At 49.3% G+C, this 19,448-nt stretch overlaps 1 protein-coding gene across 1 annotated transcript in view; it reads left to right on the forward strand.

The window, feature by feature from the left end:
* Positions 1-18,779, forward strand: part of INSC (INSC spindle orientation adaptor protein) — a 118,700-nt gene extending 99,921 nt beyond the window's left edge. Inside the window, exons 10-13 of the mRNA XM_026487250.4 lie at positions 5,692-5,758; positions 9,898-10,053; positions 11,646-11,722; positions 17,756-18,779. Coding sequence (XP_026343035.1) covers positions 5,692-5,758; positions 9,898-10,053; positions 11,646-11,722; positions 17,756-17,884 — 429 coding nt within the window. The 3' untranslated portion in view covers positions 17,885-18,779. The remainder of the gene's footprint in view (positions 1-5,691; positions 5,759-9,897; positions 10,054-11,645; positions 11,723-17,755) is intronic.
* Positions 18,780-19,448: the final 669 nt, after the last annotated feature.

Raw genomic sequence — 19,448 nt, forward strand, 5'->3', positions numbered from 1 at the left:
TAAATGCCGCGAGGCTTCCGGGAATGCGTCTGCCGGTGACGCCAGGGCTGTGCGAGCCGCTGGGCCCTGGAGCTCTATTTCGTCCACCTCCGCATGGACGTCTCAGTGACAACCCCTGTCACCCCAGCAAGCCGAAGGCCCCTCATCTGTCCAACAAAAGCCTTGATTGCTGTGGCCATCTTGTACCCACGCTTGGGGTGTGGACAGGAGTGAGGGCTACTGGGGGTCCGTGCTCTTCCATCCCCCCCACCCTCCATTAATCTGGGGGAGCTGGATGTGGTCACGCGTCTGGACCCCCCCGCCTCACCAGACATCTGCGTGGCCTGAGTTTTCATTCCCAGGAAGTGTGTTCTAGGGGGCATGCTGCCCAGGGAATGGAGCCACAGCCATGACCTGGGGTGCTGCGAAAGGGGCTGCCTCATCTCTGCTCTGCCCTAAGGTAGTGACCACCTAGGGTGAGGGAGACCCAGTTATCTTGTCTAGGCCAAGCTTTCACTGAGCATGACTTTTTATGGCCTTCAGAAAAAATTGCTTCCATAGAGGTGGAGGGTACTGGTATACCCTTCCCATGAAAACACACATGGCACGGTTGGTATTTCAGAATGTTCAGATTTTGTGGCATTTCCAAAAACTCACTGTGAATACCATCATCAGGAGTCCAGTATCAGAAATGACAGTTAGTAAGGATTATAATTTTGACTCACGTTGCAAAAGCCCTCTATACTTGATAAAACCCTTCGATATACCTATGTGACACACACGCCATAGTAGAAATAGCACAGGTTCAGACAGACCCGACTTCGAATCCTGGCTCTGCCATTTCCTAGCTGTGTGACCTTAGACAAATCACTTAACTTCTCTGAGCCACAGGTTTCCTCATTTGTGTAATGGGGATAATCTCTTTCCTCCCTTCTCCTGTCCTTATGATGATTAGATGGCAGAATGCTCCTAAAGTAATTAGAAGCAAAGCAGGTACTCAGTGATGAATGGGGCTGGGGTCTGTGATAGAACCAGGGACTGGGATGGGTCTGAGACGGGAATGTCAGCTTTGGGGAAGGAGGATGGAGCCAAACATGGAGGTGACGTGGGGGTGGTGAGTATAGTGTGGTGTGAGGCAGTGTGTGTGTGGTTCCAGTCTGTGTATGGGTATATGCAAGTTGTGTGTGGGGGTCAGAGGGCGGGGGGGATTGTTGATAAAGACTGTAAACCAGGATCGCAGCATCCAGTCCTGATCTGCCCCAGAAGCCTGTCTTACAGAGCCAAGGGAAAACTGTGTACAGAGCACGTGGTCTGGCATTTACCCATTCTCTGATCCTGTGAGGTGCACACCCCAGCCTCGATGCAATCCCCAGGGACAGTCCTCTGGCCTAATTCACCAGCATCCTGGGACCTATACCCAAGGCAGTGAATGGCCTTTGCGGATGTCTCTCCTGAGTCCAAATCCCTGCCCTCTTGTCTTGCCTCTCTGGTAGTGAGGAGGGCAGGCTGGGCCCAGGAAGATCCAAGTGCCCGAGAGTGGGAGCAGTGCGCTTTTCTCAGGCCTAGGCAGGCGCTCTCCTGGTCTCCATGCCTGCCCAACGCCCAGCTTCCAGCCCCAGGCCCCTGACCCCACCTAGCAGATGGAGTGAGAGGCTCAGTAGAGGGAAGCAGAGGCTGCACCTTTCCCTGAACCGCCTTGCCTCCCTGGCCTTGGGGAAGAAAGTGTGTTCAAAGAGACCACATCCTTCCTCTTTCAGAGCCCTTCATTCTTCAGACCAATGTCCTTGCCTTGACTCGATCTGTTTTTTGGTAGAAAGAATCAGTAAGGAGGGAAGATGGCAGGACAAAGAGAAGCACTGGGCTCCCCCTAGAGGCCGAAAGAGATTTTGCTGGCTGCTGTTGACATTGTTGCTTTAGCTTTTAGAGAGTTAACGCAGTGATGGTAGAAATCTAAATATTCCATCTAGCAATTAAAGAGTAATTCTAATTACAGTCATATGAAATGTTGGCCTTTTTGTCCTAATTACTGCACAGCATAAAAGCAATCATAACTTTTCATTAAATGCATCTTAGATTTTCTGTGTTGTAAATTCTATCATATGAGTGCACCTGCTTCTATTTGGGATAATCCTCACTTGATTTTTATAAGGCATGGTCTTCCTAGTTTACAATATAGAAAATGTTAGTTTACAATATAGAAAATGAAAAGGACAGAGATAGAGTCAGAGAGTGATCACAGGCAGACGTTGCTGAGGATGTGAGATAAGCCTGGTTCGTGCTTTCGGATCAGTTGCAGACAAGTGTTCCAGGGGCACATGCCCCAGGCCAGCACGGAGTAAACCTTTTTCTCTCTGTGTGTGTTGACATCAAAAGCCTTTGCCAACTTCCTTCTTACCACATGGGGCATTTCTCCTTGAATCAGTGACATGGGAGGTCCCCTGCTATTCTGGCCAATTTGCTATTCACCTCAATTTTTGTAAGGCAGTCTTTGGGAGGTCCAAGGAAAAATGATTTCAAAATGCCACAGAGGTAATGAACACACAGTTTTTTGAGTTCTCTGCTGGGAAGGGCTCCTTCTGCTCTGGGATCTCGCCTCCCTTCAGGAATGATTTCCCACTAACAGCACAGTGGCAACAGTGGGCATTGCATTGGTTGGGACTCCTTGACGTAATCTTTCAAACTGGATACTTTCAGGCTCTGTTTCCCAGAAGGAAGTTATACTCATTTTATTTAATGTTTATAAATTTTCTGGGTGCTTGACAAAACATTAGCTCATTGAATGCTCATAACTGTCTTATGAATCATCTTATACATTTATCTCCTGTTGTAGACCAAATAATGACCCCCCCCCCCCAAGATGTCCACATCCTAATCCCCCAAACCTGTGTCCTGCCTTATGAGGGTATGATTAATTAAGGAGATCTTGGTAAAAGAATAGTACCCTAGATTGTTGATGTGGGTCCAATGTTACCACAAAGGTTCTTACAGAATGAGGCAGGAGGGTCAGTGTCAGAAAGTGAGCCTGAGTGAGGAAGCAGAGGTCAGAGTGATGTGCCGAGAGCCAAGTAATGCGAGCAGCCTCTAGAAACTGGGAAGGGCAAGGTTGCGGATTCTGCCCTAGAGTGCTGCTGACACCAGGTTTTAGCTCCTTGAGACCCAGGGAGGGCTTCAGACCTCCAGAACGACAAGGTCAAATTGTATCGTTTCAAGCCACTGAGCCTGTGATAATTCGTTGCAGCAGCAATAGAAAACTAATACACCTTCATCAACCAAGGAAAGGTTAGATAATATGGCCAAGATCCTACGGAAAAGAAATGATAGAGCCAAGATTTGGAACGAGGCTGACCCACGTGCTTAGCCGCTACGCGGCACTGCCTCTCACCCGGGGCCTCTCTCGAGGCTCACATCCTCTGTATTCACCGAATAACTGCGGAGGGAATAGTGCCCTTTCACTCAGGGGAATAGGACTTAACTGAAAATTATCAGACAGGATTGAATCAGCCTGGGCCGGGGGAAGACTGTCTGCCTGGCTCTTGCATTCTGTCCCCTGACAGCATTGTTATCGTGTCTCCAACAAGGTAAACCAGTTGTCCCTAAAATCCCATCCCTGCACTTGACTTCAAGGAGAAATATTGATCCCCCTTCCCCGCTACCTCACGGTGCACACACAAGGATGTTTCAGAAGGGGGACTCAAAGCAGGGCATAATTGGCATTTATTCAAATTGTGCTTAATTGAATACTTCATCTGAACCTCAGAAAACCACATGGGGTACAGCCTCTGCAAAGAGGAAGTAATTTTCATTAACAGGATCTAAATTAGTCTGACACAAAGACCTACCTGGGCCCGTGACACAGCTAATAATTGCCGTGTAATGAACCTGGTGCTTCAGACAAAGGTTTCCTTTTCCTTTTTTATTTTGCCCTTCCTTCCTTGCTTCCTCCCTTCCCGTGTGGATCTGTGTGTCCAGGAAGAGTCTTTATTTGGAATACCGGGCTGGTGACGATTGGCGTGTGGTGGCTCTGGGTGGTGGGAAGAGAGGTCATGCTGTCTGCTACTGCTAACGGCCCATAGAAGGCCAAGTGAACTACAGTCTGACCCAGGCGTGGCCTCTCATTTCCTTCCTCGTGAGACTGTGCACTTTAAGCCTCTTGGGGAACCTTCCATTTTTTCACTGTATCTTTGACCCATATTTTCGCTCTAACTCCTTCCCCTCAGCGCATACACACTCACAGTCTTAGAAGGGGAGGAAAAGGACGAAGCCTTCTTCACTTCCCTCATAGAACTTCTGGGGGGCAGAGTTGTCTGTGGGATAAAGCTCTCGGGGTATTCTCTCATCCCTCCCCGGCACGCTTAGCCAGGACCCTGACCACGGCTGAGCCGCCAGGGCCTGACACACAGCAGCCCAAGAACACATTCCTTTTCAACATATGTTTAGTGGGGATGGGGGTAGATATCCCATAAATACGACAAACTTTTCCTTTCTGTGTAAAAGAGATTTGTTATATGCATTTATTGATTCAGAATAATATGCCAATATTGAACCAATTAAAATCTAGATAATACTCTTTCTTGGTAAACATCACATTACTATGCATTATCCAGTTCCAGAATTTACGCGGCCAGAACTGTCGTCAGTAGACTGTCAGCTGCTGCCCCAGAGGTGGGGACACAGCCTCCAGTTATAATGTGCCACAAGCTTTGAGGATCCCTTTCGAGAGAGATAGGACTGCAGCAGTGAGATGTGTTTTACATTTTGTTTTATCATTTATTTTAATTACCAATCGAGAATGCTGTCGGCTTCTGTGGCAGTGGGTGGGTTTCGTTTTTCCGTTTATGTCAGGAGCAGTGTCTTGGGTGGTATCTGAGTTACTAGGCACCGAGTTTCCAACATTTTCCAATGGTGTTTTGGCACTTTACCGATGGGGGTCTGTAAGTGGTCCCTTGATGGCCCATTCCTTAATCCAGTTTTGGGCAGTGAGTTCTCTCTGCAACCTTGACTATGCCAAGGGGTCAGGCTGGGGCGGCTGTTGGCTACCCAGCCCATGCGGTTGTAACCAGACTCACTGTCCACCTGGAGTCAGCCTGTCTTTACTACAGACAGAGCCCTTCAGGGATGAGCAACAGGCAAGGATTGTAGACTGCAGACTTATAAAGTCAGTCGAGCAAGAACTTTCTCACCAGATTCCATACAATACATGACACTTTTGGTATAATGCTGTCCTTTGATCTTACTCATGTTCTCTAACTTGACCTTGATATCCATTAATTTCAGGTTGAAAGTAGGTGGGGTTCGCTATCAGGGCAAGAAGCTAGGATGAGCGAAACCCAAGCCAGGGGAGGGGCTAACAAGGAGTCTGCCAGTCCTGTCTGCATTTCAGGGTCTGGGACTAATGTGCCCTGTAGAAAGGCGATGGGGCCTCCGTCTTCACTCAGGCCACACTGTTCTCTCCAGTGGAGTCCTGGGGCCCCCGGGGGCCACCCCAGCACCACATGCTGATGAGTGAGAACCAGTCACTGGGGAAATACATGAGGGAAGCAGGAGCCCCTAAGGGCGGAAGACCGTACCATGGGAGGTCGGGCCATGCAGATGGGGAAGAACCACAGGCTAAAGGAAAAGCTTCAGAGCTCCTGCACGTAGCTCAGCTATCTGTAGAGAGCACCGCCTGGCTCAGTGTGCCCATCTTCTCAGATTCTCGATTCTCTTTTCCAGATTGTGACCATCTTGGCAAACATGTCAGTCCTCGAGCAGTGTGCCTCTGACATCATTCAGGAGAATGGTATGTCTTTTCAGCAGTGTGCATGTCGCATGGGTTATATGGCTATACAGGACCATGTGCCTTTGTGTTTGTGTGTCGGTATGGAAATGTGGGCACGTGTGTCTCCACAATTACGTGACTGTATGTGTGTGTGAGTGTGTGTGTATATCTCTATATATCTCTATATATGTATATATGCTTCTGTGTACAGCTGGGCCAATACGTAAATGTTTGTTTGCTTTCAATGGGCTTCAGTTCTTGTGGGAGACAGGCACTGAATGAGAAGATGGAGCATGTCGGATGATGCCAGTGGCATGCAGAAAATGAAGCAGGGCAGGGCGTAAGTAGAACCCAAGGCTAGGGGTTCGCAGGTGCTATTTCAGCTAGGGTGGTGAAGAGTAGACACATATTTCCTTATGATTCAAAAAAGTAAAAATCTCTTGCTGCTAGAGGATGCGTTTGGACTTTCAGTCACTCCCATCTTATTGGATTTGGCCTCACTCAGAAAGTGGATGCGCCTGAGGAGGGTGAGGGTGGGACAGCAGGTCGGGGCAAGCCTGACCCCTGGGCCCCTCACCTGAGAGCATGACCATCCCACTGGCTCCCCGGTCCCACATTGCGCCCAGGGTGTCAGCAGGGTCCAGGTGAGGAGGGCCAGGTTTTGCTGGCTGGGGAGCGGCCCGGCGCCGTCTCTGCCTCTGCGGGAGGACGGGACAGGTCTGCTGCCCTGCAGCTGGGAACGCAGAGTGGCGAGGGCTTCCTGTGACTGGGAAATAAGGGAGCAATTAGCAGCCGGTTGGAAACCCGCGACGCTAATGAGGACGAGTGAGCTGAGAGCCTGGGGCCAGCTGCTTCTGCTCTCGTTAAACCCCCTTCTCCCAGGTCGCCCCGCTGTTTTAACAAACACACACACTCCCCATCCCCCATTGCCCTATTACGAATTGAAAGACATCATTTTGTGTTAATTTTATGTGATTGAGCTAATAATGAAAAACTTTACTGAGCCAGCTGAGCCTGAGAGACTGAGGGGTATCATTCGTGGTCCGTTCTTTCCGCACGCAGAGCCTTAAGTTCAAGTGGTCAGCGGCAGTGGGTATCCAGAGGCCTGTGGATTTGGGATTGGAACATCTGGCCTCTGTAGAGAGTTTGATGGTTCACAAAGGGCCGTTGACAGGCCTGTTCCGTCCGCAGTTAAGAGACCCACTCCGTGCCTGGCATTGTGCTGAACGAATGCACACAGAGGTAAAGAAATCCTTGGCTTTGTCCTGCAAGGAGAGCCCAACTCACAAAAGTGATAAGGTGAGATAGTGCGAAATTGACAATGCAGCAGTGCAGCAGAGGGAGGGGCGTTGAGTCCGGGCAAACAGGAAACAGACTGTAATTTACTAGCTGTATGACTTCTGTTTTTCTGTCTGCAAAATGGGAATGCACCTGCCTCGCCGGGTGACGTGAGGATGAACACAGAGCTCGTTAGAAGAGTATCTGGCACAGAATGGGTGCTGTGCCAAGTGCACCTGCTGTTTCAGGAAACAGTGGCCGTCTCACGGGGCTCAGCTGAAGAGCGTTTGTGAACAACAGTGGGGCAGAACTGGGGGGATGGGCCGTAGTGGTGAGGCAGCCAGCACCTCTGGAGCTCAGTGGGATCCTGGGCAGCACAGGACAAATGCTGTTTGTTGTGAGGACTGGTCTTTGAAAGGCAGTTCTCTTCCTAGGAATGCTTGAGACTCTGATGTGGTTTGCCTTGAAACCTGGTGATGTTGTCTCTGTCCTGCCAGAATTGTGTGAGTGTTGGCGGTGGGGGCTGGAGGTTGGGGGCCAGAAGGGGAAGTTGAGAGACTGTGCTGCTGTCACCCCTACACTGGGAGGCAGGCCAGGGCAGCCCAAGCTCTTACCCATCAATCCACTGATACCAGTATCCCTCCTGTGGCTTCTCCCTCAGGGGCTGGGGCTGAGCTGATGAGAGTGTTGGGGAGGGAACAGGCCTTTGGGGGCTGGTCTGCGAAGCTGTAACTCCCAACCTTCAGGCAATTTGTCTGGCATTGAGCCTGGCCAGGACTTAGGAACCACAGTCCGGATTTTCCTAGGCAGTCCAGTTTCACAGCATCTTGTCTTTTTCTAGATAAGATTTATAAAGGATATATTTAAAGGAAAACTTGGATTTTATACATTTGTAGGACTTTTCACGTGAACACATTCATATTCATTCATTTGATATTTATTCAACAAATATTTGAGCGAAGCACTTTTCTAGATACTTCAGCTATTTCCATGCAGGACTGGACCCAAATCCTTACCCCCTGGAATTTACCTGGGAGTATATGAGAAACTATTTGATTCTTTGTCAGATTCCAGGTGCAAAGTGGGGGTTGGGAAAATGACTTCTTTGTGGGAACCTTAACCAGGAGTTAGTAAAATTTCCTAAGCCTGTGGCACTTCCCCAAGTTGTCATTTTGATGTCCCCTGTTCATGTACCCACAGGCCATAACATATATACCTCAGGACATTCATGGTCGTGACCTTGTCTTAGGGACACTGTGGGCATAGAGAACCTGAGCACTGGGTTTCATTCAGTGGTCTGGGAGAGGGCTGGGAAGAGAAGCACCTTGCCCTAAGGATAGCTTGTGTGGTGGCTCAAAGGTGGGACCCTTGAGCCTGTAGGAGGGAAGAATGGGTACTTAGAAACCTCAGCAGAAAGAGAAATGGACCCTCCCCAGGACTGAATAGTCTCAGGGCCATAACTAGGTGACTTATAGCCCCTGTGCCTTGGTGGGATCTAAGAGAGTTAGAAATCACATTTGGTTCAAGTTAAGATTCAGAGAGGCATGTGGCTGAGGTCCTGGACTGGGACTGACTCCCGTGTGAACTTGGGAGATCATTTTCTCTCTCCAGACCTCAGGTGCTCTTCTGTCAAATGGGGGTGGGGTGGGGGTAGGGGTGCGCTAAGTCTCTAAAGGCCCTTCTGCCTTCACGGTCTAAGTCGGAGGTTACAAACTTGGATGCCTATAGACCCAGACAGGTAATATAAATGGATGATGTAGGCTCAGCAGGGACTGGGCCAATCTCATTTAAAATAGCAAGCTTATAATAAGCTTCAGCAAATTGCTGTCATGAAGAAATGTGGGCCCAATGTGAAGTCAGGAGGTAATTTTTTTGGAAGCTGGATTTTGATGGAAATCTGAATTTTAATGGAAATCTTCCAATTTTCATAATAGCTAAATCAAAAAAAATTAGACACTGTGTGGAACATCAAAGCAAAGTAAAATACATTCGTGGGCCACGTCTGGTTTATCTTCTAAGCTGAGGTGCCCCTGGGTGCAAGGAGGGGGGTGTGGGCTAGGGCAGGTAGGAAACACCTCCCGTAGGAGATGGGCTTTTACGACAACCTGCACAATGGGAATTATTTAGATGGAGTGTGAGAGGGAAAAGGACATCCACGCAGAAAGATTAGGTGGTGGAGGCACGGAGGTGGGAGTGAATGTGGATGTGGGTTTATAGGACAATCCGAAGACAGAGCTGGTTTCAGGGGACGATGGTAAGACTTTTCAGCTGACCAAATTCAGGCCTACATCTCCCGATCCGACTATCTACCCTCCTCCCATGCTTGAATTCCCTCTAAAACATCTGATCTATTGCTTATCCAGCCTAGGTTCGGGTCACCTCCCACGGGGGCCCCGTCCCCTCTGGACCGATCTCAGATGCCACTGGATCAGAGGTGAAGGAGTGTTGGACAACCAGATAACCTGAGTTCTGATACCAGCTCCCCAACTACTATACCAGTAGTAGTAGAAAAGAGACTTCACTTCTCTCTGGGCCTCACGGTGAATTATACTAGTATCTAGTTCACGAGACTATTGGGAGGTTTTCGGGGATCGTGCATTTATCGTACATTCAGTGCAATGTCGTGCATATAATAAACCTCAGAAGCAGCATTTAAAAGATCAAATGGATGTCCTCCCGATGTCCCTTCGAAGTACAGGGCTTTAGTACATGGAATCAGAGCTATCGCCAGGGCAGAAGGAGTAGAAAAATGGCCTCAGCCAGCTTCCTTCCCCTGGTTGAGACCCCCTAAGTCTCGAGCTTCTGCAGCCATCTATCCCGCTGGCCCAGGGGGAAGGCTCCCTGCTGGGGCAGGTGCTGACTGCTTCTTGCCTCCTGCCCAGGGGTCCAGCTTATCATGGGCATGCTGTCCGAGAAGCCAAGGTCTGGAACCCCTGCCGAGGTGGCGGCTTGCGAGCGAGTCCAGCAGAAGGCCGCGGTGACTCTGGCCCGCCTCAGCCGAGACCCAGAAGTGGCCCGGGAGGCCGTGCGGCTGAGCTGTGAGTGGTGCTAGCTGCGGCAGGAGTGGGGAGGTGGGTGTGGGGAGGGGAGAACCCCCGCTTTCACGGTGGCCACAGATGACTCAGAGCCAAGGCTGGCTGAAGTGAGCCCCACTCTCCGGGTGCCAGAAAATGCTGGGATCAGGGCCCAGCGTGCAGCCCCTCGTCTAGCTTGTAAGCTGGGGCCAAAGCTAGAGAGGAGAAGGGCCTAGAGAGGCTGAAGTCAGAAGGAACAGCGACTCACCTGCAGACTTGCCACTGGGGACCCTGTTTCTTCATTCACTCGTTCCATCTCGTCCTTCACTCACTCACTCACTCACTCACTCAGTTACTCGCTTCCTCCCTTGTTTACTTACCTGCTCATTTGTTGATTCACTCATAAATTCATTCATTAACTCATTCATTACTTCTTTTATTCACTTTTAATTCATTTATTTGTTGATTCACTCATAAATTCATTCATTAACTCATTCATTACTTCTTTTATTCACTTTTAATTCATTTATTTGTTGATTCACTCAAATTCATTCATTAACTCATTCATTACTTCTTTTATTCACTTTTAATTCATTTATTAATTCACTCATTAAATCACTCATGCACTGAGTTCGCCACATTTACCCAACAAAGATGCTCAGAGCATCCCCTCCCTGCTCGACTCCGTTCTGCCTGCTGGGCCTGTCACACCGACGGTACGTTGTCCTGACCACCGGGGCTTACAGCCTCATGGGGTGGCAGGTATGGGAAGAGAAACCTGCACTTTGGATACCACAGAGCAATGTTCAAGGCACGTCCGAGCCACGTTTGGCACACGGGGGAGGGAGCTCACACTTATCGGGGGGATCAAGGGATGGTTTAGCAAGGAGGCGAGTCTTCAGCCGCGGTCTGAGGCGGCACAGCCGTGGGAAGGTCGAGCAAGGGTGCTGCGGGGAGAAGCACGAGGATAGGCATGGCGCTGTTGGCGAGCATACAGGTACCGGCAGATGCACGAGGTAGCCCGGGGTTCCGGCTCCAGAAAGACTTTCTGGAGGATAAACATACAGAATATGTCTGTACACCTTTTTATTAATATCTTGCGAGTTGGCGTTTTGTTTTGTTTTTGTGTTTTTGGAGCTTGTAAAAAGTCCACTCCCATTGAAAGGCACTGCCCCTTATTTACCTTTCCTCCATAAAGGCCGAGGACACCTTAACCCCCTCCATCTGAAGTTTTCTGACCTCCCAGCTGCAATATATTTTCTGACTGAAATAGGCAGTTGGGGGGAAGATGGTATTGGGCAGTCCCATGGATAATGATGTAAATATTCAACGTAGTTCTGGCAAAATCAGAAGTGCCCCCACAGGAAGTTCTCTCTCAGAGGTCCCCGGTTCTGCTGCCGCTGTCCCGAGCTCGGTGCTCGCCCTGACCAGGGTCCGTTCCTACCTAAGGGATGAACCTCCCACCCAGGCTCCTCCAGGTGGGTTCAGCCCCTTTCCCACCTCCCTCCACAGGGCCCCACGCAGAAGGCTGTGTGAGGGAGGGGGAGCACGTGTGGGTCAGGCCCGGCCGGGGCCGTCCCCCTCCTGGGCATGACATTCGTGTGTGTCTCACGCAGGTATGTCCCGCCTCATCGAGCTCTGCAGGTCGCCGTCCGAGAGGAACAGCAGTGATGCTGTGCTTGTGGCCTGCCTGGTGAGTGCCCCGCATCCCCCCAGCTTCCTCCCTCGGCTTTGGGGTGGCAGACCAGGGGCCGGGAGAGCTGGGGGGGCCTTGGGCGGCCTGAGTAAGGCACGAGACTTCTCTGCACTCAGTTTTCTCTTTAAAATGGTGATAAGGGTGTTTCACTTCATTCATAAAACTGCGCAGAAAAGGGATGCCCGGGCGGCGCCGTCAGTTGGGCATCTGACTCTTGGTTTCAGCTCAGGGGTGATCTCGGGGTCTGGAGATGAAGCCCGCATCGGGCTCCCTGCGTGTCTCCCTCTCTCACTCCCTCTTCTGCTCCCCCCAGCTCGTGCACCCTCTCTCTCTCTCTTTCTCTAAAATAAATAAATAAATATTTTAAAAACTGTGAAGAAAACTATATGAAATCATATACATGAAAGATAGGGGCCTAGGAAACCCCCTGCCCATAGTTTTAGGAACCATGAACCTTTGAGGTTCTGAGGAGTCTTGACAGCAGAGCAAGAGCAAGGGGGCTGGCAGGCAGAATGCCAGGAGCTGCTAGTGACGCCATGGTGCTTGCAGCAGTGGGAGCTAGGCTGCGGAGGGCCGTCTGTTCTAAAGGGGACATTGGGAGAAAAGCCTTCCATCCTCTTGGACAAAGCCCCTTTACTGGCGCTCTTCCAGCTTGTAGCCCCCTCCCCTGTGGAATAGGACTCTTGGCAGGAGGACAGGTCAGAAAGCGTTACTCACCAGGATCTTCAACCTGAGCCAAACCAGTGCCTCGCCTGAGGTCCCCACCCGACTTGCCCCTGCTGCTTGAGGCCACCATGAAAGACTCACCTGTACCAGCTGGGAATGCAAGCTTTGTCTCCACATGCCTCCCTGCTGGGGCTGTCCTGGATCCCAAAACACGGCAGCCTCCAGTTGGAAGCGTGAAGAAGCAGGGAAGCCAATGTATAGACAGGTCATTTGACTTTCAGAAGCGAGTGCCAGGTTCTTGGTTGGTCCCAAAGACTATGGTGGGGAAGTGATGGATCTGGACGGCCTTCGAGCTGTTTCACAGTAAAGCCCCCTCTGCGCCCTATCACTTTTTACGCTAAGCTCGTCTCATTTTGGGGAGCTCCTGAGAGGCATCGTATGGTCGTACAGACAGGAGGGCTTTGCAGTGGGACACACCTGTCTTGGTTTTGCCATCATTGAGCTGCGTGACATTGAGCAGGTCACTAAGTGCTTGTAAATCTCCTTCAGGAAATATTTACTGAGTGATTCTAGGCACCCTGCACGCTTCCAAGCTATGCGGTTACAGCTGTGGGGGGAAAGTAAAGACAAACCTCTTTGCTCTCGTGGGGCTTTGATTCTGGTACAGGCAGAACAGCCTTCACGGTTTTGTGCCTTTGGTGATCTGGTGGGGCTTCTGCATCCCTTCTAAGAATAATGTTTTAAATGCATAAAGCAAAATATATAGAATTAAGAAGGAGACTAATTCTATTAAAATAATTATTAGAGTATTTATATACGATATGTTAATACATGTACTCTTAATGAACACATTGTATAAGAGAGAGCAGTGGGTCTAATGGGTATTCAAACCTTGACTGGCCATGAGCATAACTGCTATCTGAAGGTACCTCCAACAAGAGTTACTCTGTGACTTTCTTGGTGCACGAGTCACAGGAATTGCTGAGACGTCATGGTCTATGGCTGCACTCACAACTGAACGAGAAGCCAAGTTTCAGTTGGAGATTAATAAGCATAACCGTATAATTTTTCCCTCCAAGTTCACAGAGCTTCTTAATTCTGTCTGGCTTAGTGAGTCAAGTGGAGAGAGTTAATGCGGGGCAAACACAATCGTTGGCCCCAACTGCCATTAGGTCCACAACGTGGGGGGCCCACAAGTGCCCGGCACTGTGAGGCCCTGAGGCAATAATGGGGAGCCATAAAGCTCCATGAAGGCATGTGGGCTTGTCACAGTTCCTTGTCCATCTCCATGTTAGTTTGAAGTAAAACATGCAGAAGGACTTGGCCACCATCTTTAATCACTTGAAGTTCTTCCCAGTGGAAAGGGGATTACATCTGTCCTGGAGAATGCATCATGGGATGCCGAGGAGAGGTCCCCCCTCCCTAATCCACTCTCCATGTGGCTGCTGGGCTAATCTTAATTTTACAGTCACGGCACTCCCGTCACGAACCCTTCCATGGTTCCCCTTAGCTATGGCCTACTGTCTCCAGCCCTACACAGTCTGGCTCAAGCACACCGCTGGGGTCCGAAGGCCTCCCACTCCTCCAGGCCCCGTCCAGCTCGGCCAGGCCAGGGTGCCGTGAGCCACCCTGACATTGCCTGGGACCCTGTCCTCAGCCCTCTCCACCGCTCTGCCAGCAGCCCCTTCAAAGTTTAGACCCACATCCCTCTCCTCTGTGAAGTGTCCTGGGAGCCTGTGGCTCAGAGACAGGGAGTACGCAGTGTGCACCCAGGCCTGTAGGCTGGGATTTTGTTTTCTTCGGTAGGAGGCAGGCTGTGTGATCCAGTGTACCAGGTGTTAAAAAGGGGAGGCTCTTGGAATTCAAACACAGGCCTGCCTGATGCCGAAGGGCTTGACGTTGGGGCCAGACCTTCTTGTTTTCAGCCATGCTTTCTCCCCCATGTCTTATGGTCTTGTCTTGCTACCTTGGTGCCTGGTCAGTATTTGTGTTACTACCCCTCTAGTCTGGAACCTTCTTAGGGCCAGGGCCCTTTTCCAGCTCTCGGTATGTGCATAGGGCCTTGGGTTTGGTGACTTTTCTTGCCTGGCTGAGGTGGATAGACTTGTCTTCCCACCTCCAGGCCCCAGAATTGGCAGGTGTTGTTGATTTGGCTCCCAAAAGGGGTTCCACATTTGAGTGTGGCCCCCTGGCTGCTGAGAGGGGGTGCCACTGGGCGGCTGGCCTGGCAGCTGGAGTTGGAGGCTACCTCTCCTGTCTTCACCAAGTCCTTCTTCCCAGCTTCAACGGCTCTCTTCCGGTGGAGGGAGGACATTTCAATTATTGTCTCCCACATCTGGGAAAGTGGCAGTGCAGATTGCCTCTCGCAAACAGAATTGATTTTTCCTTAACGAGGCGGCTGTCAGTAGGGTGCTGGGCTTGTTTAATGCTTGGGTGTTTTCAGACTGTCTGGGAATGAGATCCTGGGATGACTGGCTGTTAACCCTCTGAGAGAAGCAAGGGCCCAGAGACAGGCTTCGGAAGGGGGAAGGATCCTTTGAGTTTCGGGACCCTGAGGAGGGGTGCTCTGGGTTGGTTTGGGTGCCTGTCCAGGCTTTCTGGGGCCCTGGGGAGATGAGGATGTCTCTTTACCTTTGTGTTTTTTCAGGTCTGTTTCTAGTTCGTTCCTTCTTTCCCTCTCCCTCTTCTCCCTTTTTTCACCTCTTCTCTCTCTTTCTCTCTCTCTTCTCATCTCTTACTCTCCCTTGCTCTCTCTCCCTAAAAAGAGAAAAGAACTACAGGCCAGGGGGCGCCTGTGTGGCTCAGTCAGTTAAGCGTCCAGCTCTTGGTTGTAGCCCAGGTCATGAGCTCAGGGCCGTGAGACTGAGCCCACTGGGCTTCCCACTCAACAGGGAGTCTGCTGGAGCTTCTCTCCCTCCGCCTCTCCCCCCACTCTCTCTCCCTCTCTCCTTCCCTCCCCCCTTTTTTCTCTCTCTCCCCCTCCCTCTCTCTCCCCCATCTTCTCCCTCTCTCCTCCCTATCTTTCCCTCCCTCTTTCTGTCTCATTTTATTTTTTCCTTTTCTCTCTTCTAGAGCTTGCCTCCTCTCAGAGGTTTTTCTCTCTCTCCTTATTGCCCTTTCTCTCCCTCTTTTATCCCCTCAGCCCTCTCCCTACTCCCCACTCCCTTCCCTTCCTCCCTTTCTGGCTCCTCACTTGCTCCTACCTCCGTCCTGTTAGCCCCCCACCCCCAGGGCACTCTTTCTTTTTCTTTGTCACCATTTCTCTCTCTCTCTCTCTCTCTCCATCTCCCTCTCATGCCTGATCTCTTTTCTTTCACCAGCTCATCTCTGCCTCTCTGTTTTTACTTCTCCTTCGTGTTACATTTCTCTGTTGTCCTTTTCTCTCTCTATTTTCTTCTTCTACCTCATTCTCTCTCCTCATGAGTCTATTTTCTCCCCATTTCTTTATCTTTCCTTGTCCCTCCCTCCCTCTTGCTTTATGTTTACCCCTGATGATGTAAAATGCATCAGTGGCCTCAGAGCCTTCTCTACTGAAGATCTCAGGTTCCATTTCTTCTGTGACAAGTCAAGGGTAAGAGACTTATTTCTGCCAGTTGGAGCCAAGAGGAATCAGAAAGTGCTATGGAGTTTAGCCTCTGTAGCTCTTAGGGGGAGAGGCAGGACACATTACTAAAGGATAATCTCCTGGAGTCAACTTCTTGCCACTGGTGTCTCAGACGCTGCTTACATGCATGGAGACATAGGTCCCTTCTCCTTGATCCACCTTGGACGTGACAGCACCCATTCATCCAACAACCAGCTGAAGCCTTCCTCTCTTTTCACCAGCGTGGTGATTTCTCAGCAAAGGTAATGGGCCCTCTGCCTGCCCTGTGCTCAGTATAACCCCTTGTCCTGGGCTTGTCCCGTCCTTCCCGCGTGTATGGATGTGAGGGCCCTGGAGTGGCACTTCTGTGCGATCTCGGGAAGACCCCTTTCCCTCACTGAGCCTTCATCTCCCCATTTCCAAACTGAAGATCACGATACTTACCTTGTAGGATCCTGTAAGGATTAAATGAAATGCTATGTGTAGATACTCGGTAAGTGTCGTATTCCTTTTTTCTTCTTCTGCCATTGCATATATTCTCCTCTCTTTGTTTCCCGGGTGAGGAGGGGCACCCTTAAGCTCTCGCCTTGTTCCCTGCTGTGTACAGATCCAAGAAAAGGGAAGGAATTAACATTCATTGAGCACTTAGTATGCACCGCCTCAGCTGACTGGTAGAGAGGTCTAGGGAGGCGCACAGCCCACACTGACAGCTTCAGGTCGCTCTAGCAATAGAACTCGTTTAAAGCATTTCATTTGCTCTCTTTTTTTTTTTAACAGACATTTATTGAGCCCTATGCCAACCCCTGTTCTACCTGCTATAGATACAGAGAAAAATAAAATGGAGTCTCTCTCTTTGAGGAGCTCGGAGTCTAGCGTGGGAGACAAACACCTCAAAACCAGTTGCAGTCAAGGGTGAGAAGGTTAAGGACAGCCCAGGGTTAGTGGGTGCGTAGAGGAGGGAAGGACCATCTCTGCTTCAAGGAATTGGGGAAAGCTTCCCAGAGGAGAGGATGGTGGGCCAGGCCTCACAGGATAAATGCACCTGCTGGCTCGGAAAGAGCGGGGAGGGACTTGGTGCCATGGAGAAGAGCTGAGGAAGGGCATGGAGACATAAAACAGGAGAGAGCCCTCAGAGAAGAGTGAAATGCCCGGCACAGGGGGACCCAGCCAGTGGTGTCGTCCGCCCGCACCTCTCTTCCCAGCTCGGAAGCCCCCTCTCCTTCAGCTTTATGACCTACCTTCCTCTTTCTTTCCCCTCTTTCCCATCCCATAATGCTTTGTCAGAACCTTGCTGAATTTATGGATCAATAAATAGCCCTTACTGTTCTCAGGTTACTCTAGGGACCTGGAAACAAGGATGTCATTCCACTGATGCTTCTGGCAGTCACAGTCTCTAGCATGAACAAACCTTGAACTTAAATATGTCTGTAAGTTGACCAGATCTTTTAAATGACAGATCTTCAGAACGACCAGGTTCCTAAGCTGATTGAAAAACCCAAATGGCAGGACCATTATGTAGATCATGAAGTCTTTCAGATGACATTCACTATAATGACCAAGGTACAAATGACACCAGATGGCCAAGTGATAAGGTTACCATAGTGACCAGGTGACCAAAAGGAGCACATCACTATGGTGTCAGGTGACCATGGTGATGATTGACTCAAATTGACTGCTAAATGAGCCACTTCCTGAAATGCACTTCCCAGATCAGTGGAGGGGATACGTGCCCCTGAGCAGAGCCTGGTCTGACCTGTGTCACCTCTTCTGTTTCTCCCCAGGCTGCGCTGCGTAGACTGGCGGGGGTCTGCCCTGAAGGCCTGCAGGACTCCGACTTCCAGCAGCTGGTCCAGCCCCGCCTTGTGGACTCTTTCTTACTTTGCAGCAACATGGAGGAGAGTTTTGTGTAGCCAGTATGGGAAAGGAAAGGCGTTTGGGCCCATTCTCATGCCCTCTCTGAGTACATAGCTGTGAACACACCTGAGTACACACCAGCTCCCTCACCTCTTTATTTATACTTAATTTATTTTTTACATGAAATGGACAGAGGGCTAAATATTCTAGCAACATCATCAGGCGGTCTGTGGGCCTGGGAGTCTTTTTTATTTTTATCCCTGACTTCTGTGACTTTTCAGTTACAGATGTTGAAATGCATAATGCCTAATATGACCTATTGTCATGGGCTATTTGCCTTCATCTTGCTTTTTCTACTCTCACTGTATAATCTTGCCTCATTTTTCCACCTTTTGGAACCAGAGTATTTTAACTGCCCAGCAGTCTTTGGCTTTTTTTTTTTTTTTTTAACTTGGCTTGCTCCTTTCTAAAAGATTTTAAATAAATTTCATAGTGGACAGAATATACTAGGAGGAAGGGTTTATTCTTTAATAGATGAAATCACACAAAACATGTCTTGCATTTTCAGATTACATTACATCTCAGACCAAGTTCTTAATTCATAAGGTTTCAAGTCCCCAAATCCTTTCCAACTATTAAAACTGTGTAGAGAGTTGTCTTGTTTTCTTAAGTGCATGAATGGGTCAAGTTCTGAGGGATTTAGTGAGAAATCAAAAAGATCGGAATTCCAAAGTCCCCAGAAACTCAGTTTCCCTAGGCTTTTCTGCTCTTGTGTAACTTCCTGGCCACTAGGATCCTCAAAGGAGGTGTTAGTAAATGATGTCTTTTCAAAAGTATACTTGAAAGTAGTGGTATGCTGGAGCTGGCTCTGACAAGCTTGCGAGGGACAACTGTGAGAATTTCTCCCCAATTCTGCATTCCGTGATCTCATTGTGGTAGCTCAAAATTGGCAATGGGGGGAGTATTTATATCTCAGAAATTAGATGATGTTATAACTCAGAGCTCCCCTCCCCCAGAACTGGTTTACCAGTATCATTGCTTGAAAGTTTCACGAAAATCTATAAATCCTTCTGAAAAGCCTCATAGCATCATACTGTGATATGATTTTACACAATTCAAGAAACATGTCTTGAATTCCTATTACTAGTCTAAATGAGTTAACCTAATGTATCATGTCCTGAGGATTTCACTTACACGATCTCATTTATTTCTCATAATAATCACATGAGATGTCACTATATTATTAAATCCCTTGCCCAAGATCACTACCTAGTGAGTGGTGCTAGGATCCGAACCCAGCAATATCTATTACCAGAACCTTTGCTCTGAAATCCTATGCTATAGAGAGAGGTCATATCCGGGTCCTTCCACCTAAAATGATGATGAAGATAATGGCGATAATCATAAGAATAGCAAACGTATTGTACAGTATTTACCGTGTGCCAAGCCCTTGTTTTATATTATTCTCTATCTTCTTAGGAGTATACGCTAATATTTATTACTATATATTATTTATTCAGTCCTTATGCAACTCCGTGAGGTAGCTATTATGCCAATTTTACAGGTGAGGAAACAGAGGAAATTCCTTTTTTTCACATGAGACAATGGAGCTGAAGTCAC

The sequence above is a fragment of the Ursus arctos genome, unplaced genomic scaffold (assembly GCF_023065955.2).
Source record: "Ursus arctos isolate Adak ecotype North America unplaced genomic scaffold, UrsArc2.0 scaffold_23, whole genome shotgun sequence".
Lineage (NCBI taxonomy): Eukaryota > Metazoa > Chordata > Mammalia > Carnivora > Ursidae > Ursus > Ursus arctos.